This window comes from Crinia signifera, chromosome 1 (genome assembly GCF_055691185.1).
Source record: "Crinia signifera chromosome 1, ASM5569118v1, whole genome shotgun sequence".
NCBI classification, from domain to species: domain Eukaryota; kingdom Metazoa; phylum Chordata; class Amphibia; order Anura; family Myobatrachidae; genus Crinia; species Crinia signifera.
In genome coordinates this window covers 252,742,286-252,756,823 of record NC_139217.1, presented here as the reverse complement: position 1 = coordinate 252,756,823, position 14,538 = coordinate 252,742,286, and the positions used below count along the sequence as shown (strand labels likewise).

Sequence of the window (14,538 nt, the reverse complement as noted above, 5' to 3'; positions counted from 1 at the left end):
GTGAAATGGAGAATGGTAATAAAAACATAAAAAATATTTAAGTTTAAAAATCAGTCTTTGTTAGCATGGATTGCTCCAGTTATATAGATGGTAATAGCAGCAGTTCATCTGCACCAATATTATTGTATAATTACCAGAGATAGGATTAGGTATATGCGTCTCCTATATTTGGAGGAGAATCCACAGAAGTCCCAGAGATTGCCCAGCAGAAGGATCCGATTTAATCAGAGATAGAAAAGCAAAGTTTGCAGGTTGATGGTATAAATATACCTGGCTGTATCACTGCATGAATGGCTGAGTTTATGGAATCCTATGTCTTTAAGGAGCTGGTCCGGAGAGTCTGGTTAGCAAGGTGCAGACTGGATGCAGGTGGAGCAAAGCAAGTGGAGGCTCAACTCGTTTCGACATGTTAACACGGCGAAACGCGTTGAGCCTCCACTTGCTTTGCTCCACCTGCATCCAGTGATTGTATGAAAGTTATCTGTTCCCTACTCCTCTTAGTACCATTTGCATTTCATCATCACGGAGGAATTGGGGCAATAAGGGATCCCTGGGTCATATATGGGGTTATATCAGTTTATGGATCTTTGTCCATAAACTGATAAATAAACTACTAACTACATGACAGTGGGAAATTGGAGACTGATGGAGCTTCCCTCCACTATTTCTCTAATTAATTTGGTCTGGAACACCTACCACTTAGAACACATCATAAACATACTACATGATGTTCCTAAGAATTTAAAAACATTTGGTCACCCTGGGTTTCATATAAGGCCCAGACACTTGGACATCATTCTAATTCCATGGTATCCTGCTTTTTCTGTTGCCCCCTTCGTTCTCCTTTACTAACATCCCACCATTTTCTTCTTTTTTCTTGCATTTTTATCCTAATGAATTGCCCCCTTCTCATTCCCTGCCCCCCTCCCCCCATATACTACCACAGAATTATTTCAAGAGTTCTAGTTATTTAGTAACCAAGTGACATTTATTTGGCTTCCACTATCTATGAGATGTTTGGCTTTCAGTGGTTATAAACTGTGATCTGAATATTATTGTTCTCATCTCATCTTTGGGTACTTGTGAGTTATCTGGGCGCCCGGTTTCTAAATCGGGTCGGATCGGGCACATCGCATCGCATCGCATGCGACCATAGGAATCAATGTTAAAATGGACTGAGTCCATTTTAACATGGAATTCAATGGGAAAAAGGGGTCCTTTTCATACCCCTACTATCCAAGTGGGCATGGAGTTGGATATAAACCTGTGGTGAGCGTAGCGAGCCACCGAGCCCGAAGCGTGGCGAGCGTAGCGAGCCCCGCGAGGGGACATAGAATACCGTCCCCTCGCGGGGCTCGCTTCGCTCGCCACGCTTCGGGCTCGGTGGCTCGCTACGCTCGCCACAGGTTTATATCCAACTCCATGCCCACTTGGATAGTAGGGGTATGAAAAGGACCCCTTTTTCCCATTGAATTCCATGTTAAAATGGACTCCGTCAATTTTAACATTGATTCCTATGGAAAAATCGGGTCATCGCATCCGATGGTCGCATGCGATGCGATGCGATATCGCATCGCATCGCATCTGATTGTATGCCTTAACTTAAGGCATACAATCAAAAAATCGGGCGCCCATATAACTCATAAGTACCCATCTTTGTTTATTGATTGTATCCCTTCCACCTCTCCCCTTTTTTTTCCATTCTGTATTAGACCCTAATTTATATTTGAAAAACTTAATATCAATAATGTGTTTTAAAAAACCTGTCCGAGCTGTTGGAAGATGACTGCATAAAATGTTTCTGGTGCACATAGTAGAAAACATGCAATTTGCCTCTCTCTCTCTCTCTCTCTCTCTCTCTCTATCTATAATTTGTGAAGTATCTTCAATTAACTTATACTGTTCATCAGAGGTTAAAATATTTCTGTTGCATTAAGTAGGTCATAAAAAAAAAGAATTGTTCAGGCCAAGTGGTCCTTACATCATAGAAACTGCAACCATAGTTACTGCATCCTATCACTATGGAAACAACCAGTTCTCTGTCAGCATCCATCTCCATGTGTTATTGTTGATTTAATTGGCAAGTATTATATAAGACTCTGCTAAGTGTCTATGTCAGTGTTAGCAGAAATACAGGAGTAATTCAAGCAATATACAGTAGCTGCTTGTTTATTTCTAATTTTTAAGGCTTTAAGCAAAATGTAAATATATACATGTTTCCATGCTAAAAAGATAACACTAATCCAATCATGTCCATGGAAAGTTGTTGTAAATGGAAACTGTGTGTACATTAAGTTGTATTTAAACTAAGTACCCACTGCCCAGTCATCAAGGATTCTAAATAAATCAAATATATTCTTAAGGGTGTAACACACATGAAATGGATTCCAGCTGACACTACTTTAACTAGCATCTGCCATTATTTCTGTGCCCCTATGTAGGTGGCCACTGGGCTTCTAGTTTACCTTGTGTCTGTGGTCAGCTGACTGTTCATGTCATCAAGGTGCCACTGACAGTTTTCAATATATTCTGCCAATTAAAGCAGTAAATTGTGCTTATTAATACTTTTGGGATCCTGGGGCACTTATGACAGTGTTGCACGTATAGGTCCCTAGAATTTATGTGCCTGCATGTCTGTGCCCAACTGTTATGTCACTCTATGTCACGCTATCTGTCTGCATGTGCCTCTCTATGTATATCTGTATTTATGTGTCCCTCAATGTCTGTGTGTCTGTGTATATATATATATATATATATATATACACACGCCTCTCTATGGGCCAGATGTATCAAGCTTCAAAAAGTGATAAAATGGAGAGTGATAAACAGCCAGCCAAACAGCTCCCACCTGTCATTTTTTAAAACCAGTCTGTGACATGGCAGGTAGGAGCTCATTGGCTGGTTGTTTATCACTCTCCATTTTATCACTTTTTGAAGCTTTGAAAAAGCTTTTTTGAAAAAGCTTGCATTACTCTATAGAAGCCTATGGGCTTCTGTCCACCGCAGTGTTTGAGGGATGCATCACAGATCCCTCCCAGCATGCCCCGTGGCCGGACCGTCACTCAGACCCAGAAGTCCAGCGCTGGAGCCACTTCACAAAGGACAGCTCTTATCACAAGAGCTGTCCTTAGCATTAATAATTGCATATGTTAGTGTAAATGCAATTATTTACAATGCAGTAGCCGGCATGGGGCAGCTGATGTTAATAGATTCCCCCTATGTCTGTATGTGCTCCCTCCACCTGTATGTTCAGCAGTGTGCCCCACACTTGCCAACTGCATGTGCCATATTGTACCCTCCAAGTCTTGATTTTCATCAGTGTGACCCACACCTGCCACCTGCATGTGCCTTAAGGTGGCCATACACACAGATTTATCTGCAGATCTGTCTGGTTGGAACAAAAACATGGTTATGGATGAGAGCAAATGACAGTTGACCATTTGCTTGGAAATGCTGGAAAACTGACAAACTGTCACTCATCCAAAACCATGTGTTTGTTCCAACCAGCCAGATCTGAAGATAAATCTTACTAGTGTATGGGCACCTTAAGTGTGCCTACGCTACCACCTTCTACATATCGAACTTCCGCCCAGTAATTTACCTGCCTAAGATTGCCTTTGCAATATTCTCTCTCTGAGGGGCAGATTTATTAAGCTTGGAGAAGAGATAAACTGGAGATAAAGCGGAGAAAAGGTAAAAGGAGATAAAGCACAGCCAATCAGCTGTGTTTGAAAAAGACAGTTGGGAGTTGATTGGCTGGTGCTTTATCTCCTTTTACCTTTTCTCCGCTTTATCTCCAGTTTATCTCTTCTCCAAGCTTAATAAATCTGCCCCTCAGTCCCAGTGACAGTTTCTGGGTGACATGTCTTCATCACATCCCACTGCCAGGAGCTGGGTACTTGCCAGTGAAGTAGATGTTCCATACATGGCTGTAAACACAAATCAGAGATGTATGATCCCTATAAGGAGCCTTTTTAAGGCCGAAACTAGGATTTTTGGTCACATGGGGCAAGGTCATAATTTAGTCGTATCAGCAGCTGCTATGAAACAGGATCTGGGTCCGCCCCCTTCATGACTCCCGGTAAACTGAAAACTCACTAAGAGGAGAGATGGGGTGTTAGGAGGAATGATGCATTAAAATAAGTTAAAGTGTCTAAGAGCCCCCTAGAATCTGGGCCTGGGGCATGTGCCACTTAGGCCCACCCCCCAGTTGCAGCTCTGGCCTATTGTCTTCCCTCACAGCATGTACAATGCAGGGCAACTAATATGTGTCATTTCTCCATTTTGCACCCATTTAAAGGCAGAGAAGTCCTCCCAATAGACTGTCTGCTTTCAAAGGAATGCAGGAGGCCACCCATAAATGTGTGAGTCTCTCAGACTTATCTGGATTTGGGCCCGATTTCACCTGATTCCGGTGGATGGGGCCGAGAGGCCGGGTGAAATTGGCACAAATCAGATGTGCATCCCATGTGCATCAGATTGGAGACGGAGTTTGGATGTGCTGCACATAAAATAAGTCGTATGTGCAGACGTCAGCGGCACATCGCGGGTGCTTTTTAGTCGCTGTGATTTATTGCATCTGATACGGTCCGTAGGTGTGTGCCAGCGTTGCCACACTTCTGACAGTGGGCCAGATTCTCTAAGCTTCAAAAGTGATAACATGGAGAGTGATAAAAAGCCAGCCAATCAGCTCCTGTCTGATATTTTTCAAACACAGCCTCTGACATGGCAGGTAGGAGCTGATTGGCTGGCTGTTTATCACTCTCCATTTTATCACTTTTGAAGCTTAGAGAATCTGGCCCAGTATCTGCAGATCAGTTTCTACTTCTTATTTATTTAGCACCTTATAAAAGATAATAGATAAAATCTGATGGTTGCTATGGGCAACATCCCATCTTCCATAGAACTCTCATCTTCGTAAATTTACCCAGTTGTTTAAAAAATAATAATAATAATTTGCAGAGAGAGCTTATTGTATACTGTATCTAATTTTACTGTTTGTTGATTTATCTTCTTGTAGGAGACACTATGTGGACCAGCATAGCAGAGCGTATTATGTACTGCCTGACAGGCAAAACCCCAAATTCTGTGGGTCCTGCAGACATTTCGGAAACCAGCGATGGATACGACTTTTTGGAGGTAAAACCTGGACGTGTCTTAAGAGTACGGCACATCTTACCCTCTCGTGTTGGATGTGAGGAGGAGGAAGAAGCAGAGGAAGGGAAGAACTCAGGACGAGGATCAGTTCATTGCAAACGTCGGATAACTGTCTATCGTAATGGACAACTAGTGATAGAAAATCTTGGTACAGCTCTTCGTTCTGAGATATTACATTGTCGCAATGGAAACACTGAGCAAGCTGGAACATTGGAAGTTGAGCTTTCAGATTTCACCAGCGCAGGCAATGACGGTGGAGCAGGAAAGGAGAGTGATATACCACCTGGCCGGCGTAGGAAACGTAAGCCAAAGAAGGTAGTGCTGGTTGATTGCCAAAGAAAAGTTAGTAGCTGCAAAGGCACACATTCTGACGTGGTCCTGTTTTTCATTCATGGTGTTGGTGGTTCTCTTGACATATGGAAAGAACAACTGGATTTCTTCTCTAAACTTGGGTATGAGGTGGTGGCTCCTGATTTGGTGGGGCATGGCTCCAGTGCTGCTCCACAAATTGGTGCTGCTTATACATTCTATGCACTCGCTGAGGACATGAGATGTGTATTTAAACGCTATGGCAAGAAGAGGAACATCTTGGTGGGACATTCATATGGGTGAGTGGGTTACTAAAATGATCTAATCTATACATTTCTGAAAAGATGCATAACTGTATTTAATTGTCATGTACATATTATACTTGCCTTAGGATATATTAGTAGATGATATCTAACAGTATAAGCATGTGGTGTCTTTTTAACCAATAAGAGCAAACAACTGGTTTCTCTTATATATACCATACGGCAAAATAAATATCAGTTTTTATTCAGGATAGTCTCTATTATCACCAATTGGCAATTTATTATCTAGTAAGTGAGGGATGTAAAGGATCCGGCCTACTGCAGCAAGAATGAGCAGCACCCTCCATTATTCTGAAACAGAAACACCATTGCAAACATGATTTTATTAAGCAGGTTGTTGATACTGTAGAAACAATATTAGTGGAAAGTGGATTGTCAAAAACAACAGTCTAACAGCCTGATTCAGTATCGCTCGCTAAGCAGCGGTTGTTCACTGCTTAGCGAGCCCATTAAGGTCGCCCGGCCGAATGCCCGCCCCCCGGCCACCCCTCTGCCCGCTTACCTTTAGTAACATGCGAGGGGATGTGTCCGACCTTGCATGTGGCTGAAGGGTAGAGAAATCGTTTGATGGTTGCCGACCATCGTATGATTTCTCTCCCCTTCGGAAATAAAAGTCAGTCTAAACTGACTTTTATTTCCATTGGAGTTCCAGGGGAACACCCAGCGTTATCATTGGGACGCCCATAAAATGCAGGGCATTCCCCTGCTCCAGCTCGGTTTCCACCCCCATCCCTCCCTCCCTGCAACAAACAACCCGGCGGGTGTGTAAACCGCCATAGCCGCTCGGTGCCGGGGTTTGCACATGGGCAGATTTGCACAAGGGCCTGGGGCCGAATTCGGATCACAATGAGCGATCCTGAATCAGACCTTAAATTTGGCCTAGTAGACAGTAAGGCAGCTACTCACCATTCTATGATAAAAAGCCTTCAGTTTATTATAATATACTTGTAAAGGTACCAGCCATGTCCTGCTCCCCTTCCTGCATTGCTGTATTACTTACCCCATTTCCGTTGTTCGTCCTCTCCGGTTTATCTGTTCCACCAGTGCAGTAGGGGGGTTTAGATGTATCAGGGACAGGGCAGGCCTTAGCTAATTTTCATGTAGAACAGGGATGGGGAACCTTTGGCCCTCCAGCTGTTGTCGAACTACACATCCCAGCATGCCCTGGTACTGTTGCAGGGTGTACTGGGATGTGTAGTTCAACAACAGCTGGAGGACCAAAGGTTCCCCATCCCTGATTTAGATCTACCATCCACATAGTACATCACGTGCTAGAGGAATCATGGAGCCAACAGTTGTTTCATGTAAACCCTCTGAATCTTTTGTTAGTATTGTCTAATATATTTTTACGATACATTTCTTGTGCTAAAGATTCACTTTGTACACTCTGCATTTTGAGGGTAAGTATCTTTTGCATCATGTGTTTATTGTCTGTAAAGTACCATTTACAAACAGATTATGTAGAAAATTATAAACGTAGCATAAATTGGTATGGGATTGAAATCAAAGGGTCTATGAGCATATTGAGATTCAGCCATTGCTGCGGTGCATGCTGTGATTTGATATTATTAAAACAGTAACCAGCTTCCATCCAAAGAGCACAGTGATGAATTGAATCAATACAAGCAATTACGCTGGCTACTATGCACACAAACTGTGATGCTATGGCAAGGGCTGGGGGAGTGCAACATTTTAGTATAGCTGAGTCTAGGTACACACATCCAACTGAAATCAAGTTCAAGTTTGAGTGTGTGTGTGTGGGGGGGGGCTTCGGGGTACTTTATCCATGGGATCATATGGCTGGAAATTGAATGTAGAGAATTCTTAATTCTAAATACATATATGTTTGAACATGAACACATACAGGATTTTTCTTTACAATAGACAATAGATATGATTTTGCGTACTCCTCCAATTAGCTACTGTATCTGACACTTTGTCATTTTGAAAATGTAGAAATGTACACAAGTGTGTGCTTTTGCGTGCATTTTACTTTCAGAAAGGGACATTTTCCATTCGCCACATGAGGATAGCCTTGAGCTTTAACACCCAGAGATATTCAATTTTAAGGGCATTTCCTGCTACAGTAAACCCACGACACACATAGGCCAAAGTTTCCAGTTTAAGTACCCAGAGCTATGGGTTAATGTGCTTGCAGTGGCTGAAGTAAAGGAAAAAACCCTACTTACCGTGGATGTCTGTTTGCACCTCAGGATGCTGCGAGCAGAAACCCACGGTAAGAACAGCCTGTCGGCTGCAATTGAATTGCAATTGAATAAGCCCTTGGTAAGCCCATGGCTAATTGAGTATGCCGGAAAATGTGTCTTTATTTCTACTGACTGCCAGTACTGATGTTATGTAATTTCAATGCCTGTTGTGTATTTTATTATATATATATATATATATATATATATATATGTTTCATTTTTAATATGCATTTTAAAGTTCCTTTCTTCATGTTCTTTATATATTTTAGAGTCTCCTTCTGCACTTTCCTGGCACACGAATATCCTGACTTGATCCACAAGGTGGTCATGATAAATGGTGGTGGTCCAACAGCTCTTGAGCCCAGCCTCTGCTCCATCTTTAATATGCCCACCTGTGTGTTACACTGTCTGTCTCCTTGCCTTGCATGGAGCTTCCTCAAGTGAGTTGCGTTTAATCTCCTAGCAGTAGTCCCAGTATGTTGTACAGAACACAGCACCCAATTCAGAGGTGAACTGAGGTGCAGTAGCAGCAAAATAGTATGAATCTCCAGACAATAAAAAAATGCTTCATTGGGTGCCGCATGAGCATTGCATCATGGGTGCATGTGCAGATTTAAAACATCGTTCACCACTGAATATCGCCCGCCCCTACCTCGCATTCCGATTTGAATGATGTTGCAAGCGCTCACAGACCTAAGACACTCTGGTGTTAGCTGCCCGCCCCCGACACCCGCGCCATGGCCACACTAGCATGGGAACACCCAGCGTTTTCATGGGGAAGCCCTTGAAACGCTGGGTGTTCCCATTGGTGAAGCCCCTCGCCGCCACCCCACACTGCTAGGTGTGAACTGGCCAGCGAGTAAGCAATTTGTTGCACCTGCTCGCACAAAGCAGCTGCACATGCGCATAAAGGTTTATGCACATGCATAGTCGCTAAACATCGCTCTCCTGTAATGAATGCACAGGTTAGCAAAGCTTCCAGGAGGACCTCCATAGTTACTTACTGGTCGGATGGAAAGGAAAAGTTGATTATGGGTCGATCAGCTTTTCTAATTGTGTTTACACCAACCTAATTAGCCAAAATTGAAGCTATGGGAATATTTACTCTATGAAGAGTTTAATGCAGCACAAGAAAGTATCATCTGACGTTCAAACCAATATACAGTGCATGACAAGTAGATGGTACATAGCTGTAATATGTATGCAGTCAGCCCTATGATATGAGGCTTAAACCACTATTCAGACCAAAAGCTATTTATCATGTAGGAAGTGCATAGACCAATTCACTTATTATTGATTACCTGTTCTCAGTGAGCCCCACCACTGGCTTTGCCTATGCTAGTTACTGATTACCGAAATGAATCTGGCATTGCAGTCAATGCATATTTGTTGCTGTAAATCATTAAATAAAAGCAACTGTTGATAGTTCTTATTGCTGTATCCCCTCCCAAACCACCACCGCCACTGCCACCACCACCACCACCACTTTACAAGAGAGCATTTGTTGGAATCTTTTGGTAATATCACTAATTTATTTGCATATACATTTTGTTCCTCCAAATGGAAATAGGTCTCAATAGGTTCCTGTTGTCAGAGCCCTTTCTAGACAATTTGGCTTCCTATTGTGGACAGTCAAATATGTGCTCCTTCCCCCTATGTTCAGATGAAAATAAAACATTTGCCCGCACCAAAAGCATTTGTTTACGCATTTACCATTTCCTTGTTATTAGAGGTCCTACTGGACCTCTAGCATGTCTCCTCTGAGGAGGCAGCCATTTTGGGAGGGAAATTTTCATCGCTATTCCATACAGATGGTCCATACTTGCCCACTTTTGAAAACTAGTTTCAGGGAGATTATAGTTGTTAGTAGAATTTTGCGCAACCCCCCATTGAGGGGGATTGTCATGCTCCACCCAAAGGGCATGTCTAGTTCCATATATGGAGAGATTGTGAAAAGAGATTGTGAACGTGGCACCTGGAAGCGTGGGTGTGTACTGCTACATCTGAGAGGAATATTTTAAATAACTTATATCCAAATGTAGATGAGCTCCAAAGCAGTTAGTAAGATATACTGTACTTGCTAAAGTGCTAGGAAATGATGCTGATGATTCTATGTAAATGTATCTGTCCATCTTTCCTTTTCCCCCAAAAAAATGTTACAGTGTAATGTGGGCTAGGTGAAATGAGGGAGATTGCTAGACTAATGAGGGAGATAGGGAGATTGCTGCTATTTCAGGGAGTCTCCTGCAGAATGCAGGAGGGTAGGCAACTATGAGATGGTCAGACTACATGGAATTCTGCAACAGACATTAGCCGCAGACAACCCATGTCATTGCAAGGCTCTTTTGGCCCTAGAAACCACCCTGCCTGTTGTCAACTGTTGTGAGTCTACCAGGTTAAGAAAAATGTCACCCACCACTATAGGGGTTTACCACTGTGCCAGTGTTATGAAAATATCTTGCCTACACTGTTGGCATCTGTAATAATAATCTCTAAACTGTGTTGTCACAAAACCATTTGTTCATTATGAGTATTGTTAAAGAGTATTGTTTTACCCATTGTGATAGCAGTGTAAATGAATCATAAATGTTTAAGACTAGACCCCAGCGTACCACTAGCGCTATGTTTCACACTATGGGTGAGATTTAATAGGATGAGAGATTCAGAAAGTGAGAGATTTGGCGAGAAATCTCCAGTTTTTTTAAAGTGGCAATCATTTACACTGCAAAATCAAACTGGTTTTGCAGTGTAAATGATTGCCGCTTTAAAAAAACCTGGAGATTTTTAACCAAATCTCTCACTTTCCGAATCTCTCATCCTATTAAATCTCACCCTATATATCAGATGTATCAAACCTAGGAGAGAGATAAAGTGAAATAGTTGCACAAAGTAACAAGTTTGTTCCTGTTATTTCATAGACTGTGCTAGATAAATGACAGCTAGGAAACCACTTACCTTATTTCTTTCTAAGGCTTGATACATCCTCCAATATATAAAAGTCACTGCTGAATTTGAAGGCTAAAACTGCAATAGGAGTAAGAGTTAATAATACATTGCACAGTTGTGAGTATGATATAAAGCATGTGTAACTGTATTGCTATTAGCAGCTTTGTGATGAATTCTCTCTCATTTGCCAGGGCTGGCTTTGCTCGACAAGGTGCCAAAGAGAAACAACTCCTGCGAGAGGGTAATGCCTTTAATGTGTCATCGTTTGTGTTACGAGCCATGATGAGTGGCCAATACTGGCCAGAGGGGGATGAGGTCTACCATGCGGAGCTAACCGTCCCTGTTTTGTTGGTGCATGGCATGCATGACAAATTTGTTCCACTTGATGAAGATCAAAGGATGGCAGAGGTAAATGATTCAAACTAAGCCTGTAAACGAGTTCTTTTAGCTGGCATGTGCAGATTGTATGGCTGTAGGTTTGCACTAGGAGTCAGTGAGGCACATCCAAGTGTATCTCATGACCAGGAGCTACAGTACTGTATTCTGCTGTTTCCAGAGACTGTCACTTATCAGGATTATGCAAGCAGAAATCTATCCGAAGTAGGGCATTTTTGGGCTTGATTAGAGCGCATCTTAACTTTTAGCGCACCCGCCCCTTTTCATGAGAAAAAAGTAGAACCTGCTCTACGCTGCTAATCCTTTGCATTTGGACATCACCGGCCATTTCCTCCCGAATGTGCACGCATATGTAAGTGACCTGAAGTCACTTTATATATGCGTGCACACACCACATATTTCTTAATTCACCACATCTGCTAAATTTATGAGCAGCCAATCAGGAGTGATTTCTCTAGTCAAAACAGGAGATAAAGGGGGTATCCAATTAGCCCCGATGCATTTTCATCCCAAAAAAACCCCAGCTAGATATCATGATTAATAACGATTCAGACCTGCTTGCTGTGCGGCGAGTGATCGGAGCCGCCCCGCTAAACGGATGCCATATTATTGCTCGGGCTGCGAATTTGCAGACCCAGCGAACAACCATGAATCGGGCCCAATGTCTCGGTATCCAATTACAGGCCATTTTTATCTGCAAAAAATGGACTCACATTCGCACCAAAACACATGGGATCAGGGATAATTTCCCAATCCCATGTGTTATCATGGCCCCTGCTGCTGCTTATCGGGGAATATATTTCTCGTGCCTGAGGCACCCAAAGCATAATCCGCGATAACTGCACAAATATGAGGAAAAGGATGCTGCCATAGAGGCTCATAGAATAGCACAGAGGGAACCTACTAGCAGCGGTTAAATACCGCTGCTGATAGGATACCTTTCAAGTCATTGTTTTTTATTAAACTGTTGGGGCATAGTAATTTTTTTTTGTTTGCTATACTAAGGTTACCCAGTATTTGTGTTTACTAAGGGGACCAACATTTGTAGTGCCCATTTGTGGCACTACCTTTGAAAGAATGTATTACCCTTGTGCATTCTGGTACTTTTAATTCTACTAGAATTAGCATGCAGAAACAGTCATGGGCTGTTAGTCCTTGCTGGCACATAGAGCCACAAATAATGTTTCCCGCTGTTTGACACCACTGCCAATGTGTAGCATGTCACCAAAGATAGGTCACAGAAAGTCGCCAGAAAGATCAATGCCATCAAATGTCTACCTAATCTTTCTACTGTAGGAAAGTGCAGGGAGTCTGTCCTAGTCTAAATTGCTGACGATAAAGCATTATATACTAGTTAGGTGTCTAAAACAGGGGTGGGGAACCTCAGGCCCGTGGGCCGTGTGCGGCCCCCGTAGCCGTTCTGAGTGGCCTGCCCGGTGGCTTTGCCGGGAGTCAAATACAGGGGAATTCTCGCAAGAGGTTGGTAGTTCTCGCAAGACTCCTCTTCATCAACAGCAGCCGGAGACTGTCAGTCCTATTCAGCGGCAGCCGCTGGAGCATGGAACGGCTGCAGCAGGACAATTTGTAAGAGACATTTTTACATATTGCCCCTAAGGATTTTTCCCTCATACAAACGGCCCTTGGCACAAAAAAGGTTCCCCACCCCTGGTCTAAAAGATTAGTTACATGTAATAGCAAATACATTCACTTCTGTCATGAAATGGAAACTTTCATAAAGATTGATGATGAATTTTACATAATCTAGTTTGTTACATTTCATAAGGCATGTACACTAGTATCTGGAGCAGCGGTTTCATTTCTTGTGTTTGCTCATGCCCACAGATCCTGCTCATCACGTTTCTGAAGATCATAGAAGAGGGCAGCCATATGGTCATGCTGGAGTGTCCAGAAACTGTTAACACTCTACTCCATGAGTTTTTCTTGTGGGAGCCAGATGTGCAGAACACAGCTGCAGAAGAAGGTGTGAATGAGTGAAGAGGAAAAGTCATAGCTGGCCATATCGAGAAACAGAAGAGAGACTTTTCTGCTATTATCCCAAACAGTGACCTAAGTCTCTAAGTTTGGAGGAGACGTCTAGTGGTCTGCAAACTACTGGCCAAGGTTTTAGACTTTGGCTCCCAGAAGATGGCGTCCGGAGAGAATATTGTTCACAATAAATCAGGAATGTAATATACTACAGCTTATAAAAGAGGTCCTCCATCACTTGACCTTCTATTCAGCCGTAACAAGTTGTAGGAAATGGGGAGAGGTTGTCCAAGGTCCCTTGCTGGTAACACATCCGATTGACGCTTACTGTAGAATTGTGATATGTTGCCCTTTAAAGAACCTTGTTGGCCATTGGCCCAACTAAGAGGAAGGGATATCTTTTAGAGCAATGAGAACTGATGACAATGACGTGAATATAAGATACTGAATAATTATTATTATAAAGCAAAATACATTGACAATCCATCTTCAAAACATCTATGGATGTATACAGCTTGCTGTATACTTCTTTATTGCCAACAATAAATCATTGGCAGCAAAACAGTATTGTATTAACATACAATTTATCTTTATATGTAAGGCCCACTGGTTAGTAAGAGGCCAAATGTAGGAACTAAGTCAGATAAAGAACACATCAAGAAATGTAAATCATTTTTACAATGTATTCTATGTGGCTGATATTTAGGATCAGTGCCTGCCTTTGCTCTTCGTGTACACATGGGGGTGTAAGCAGGCACCACAGGTAACAACTTGTCATTTATGATATTCTTTCTTGTGTCTTTTCTGTTCCTTATGGAGGTAACATCAGCCGGTATATGAAGGATTCAATGAAATGTAACAATGTTATCTACAGCACATTAAAATGGAATGTAAATATGCTATAGGTCTAAAGACAACACATTACACTTTCCTTTAATGGTTATACCTATATATTACTATAATGTTGAGATGTGTATATGTTATGGGCGATAATAAATAGATATTTTATTACAATTCTCACAAGACTTAAATTATTACTAGTTAAATGCCTGCCACAATGACAGCTTAGTCCCTATCTGCTCCTACCTCCGATCTCTGTCTTCACAGCTCCCTCTCTCCATATCCAGATCATTTTGTTTTCACTTACTGTTAAGGAGAAATTTGATCCATTGAGTGGCCTCTTGTGGAAACTGGTAATACTGCACGTCAGAGGT

At 42.3% G+C, this 14,538-nt stretch overlaps 1 protein-coding gene across 1 annotated transcript in view; it reads left to right on the top strand.

The window, feature by feature from the left end:
- Positions 1-14,338, top strand: part of ABHD8 (abhydrolase domain containing 8) — a 32,279-nt gene extending 17,941 nt beyond the window's left edge. The window contains exons 2-5 of the mRNA XM_083180146.1: positions 5,021-5,765; positions 8,266-8,436; positions 11,134-11,350; positions 13,181-14,338. Of these exons, the coding sequence (XP_083036272.1) occupies positions 5,029-5,765; positions 8,266-8,436; positions 11,134-11,350; positions 13,181-13,333 (1,278 nt within the window). The 5' untranslated portion in view covers positions 5,021-5,028 and the 3' untranslated portion in view covers positions 13,334-14,338. The remainder of the gene's footprint in view (positions 1-5,020; positions 5,766-8,265; positions 8,437-11,133; positions 11,351-13,180) is intronic.
- The last annotated feature ends 200 nt before the right edge of the window (positions 14,339-14,538 follow it).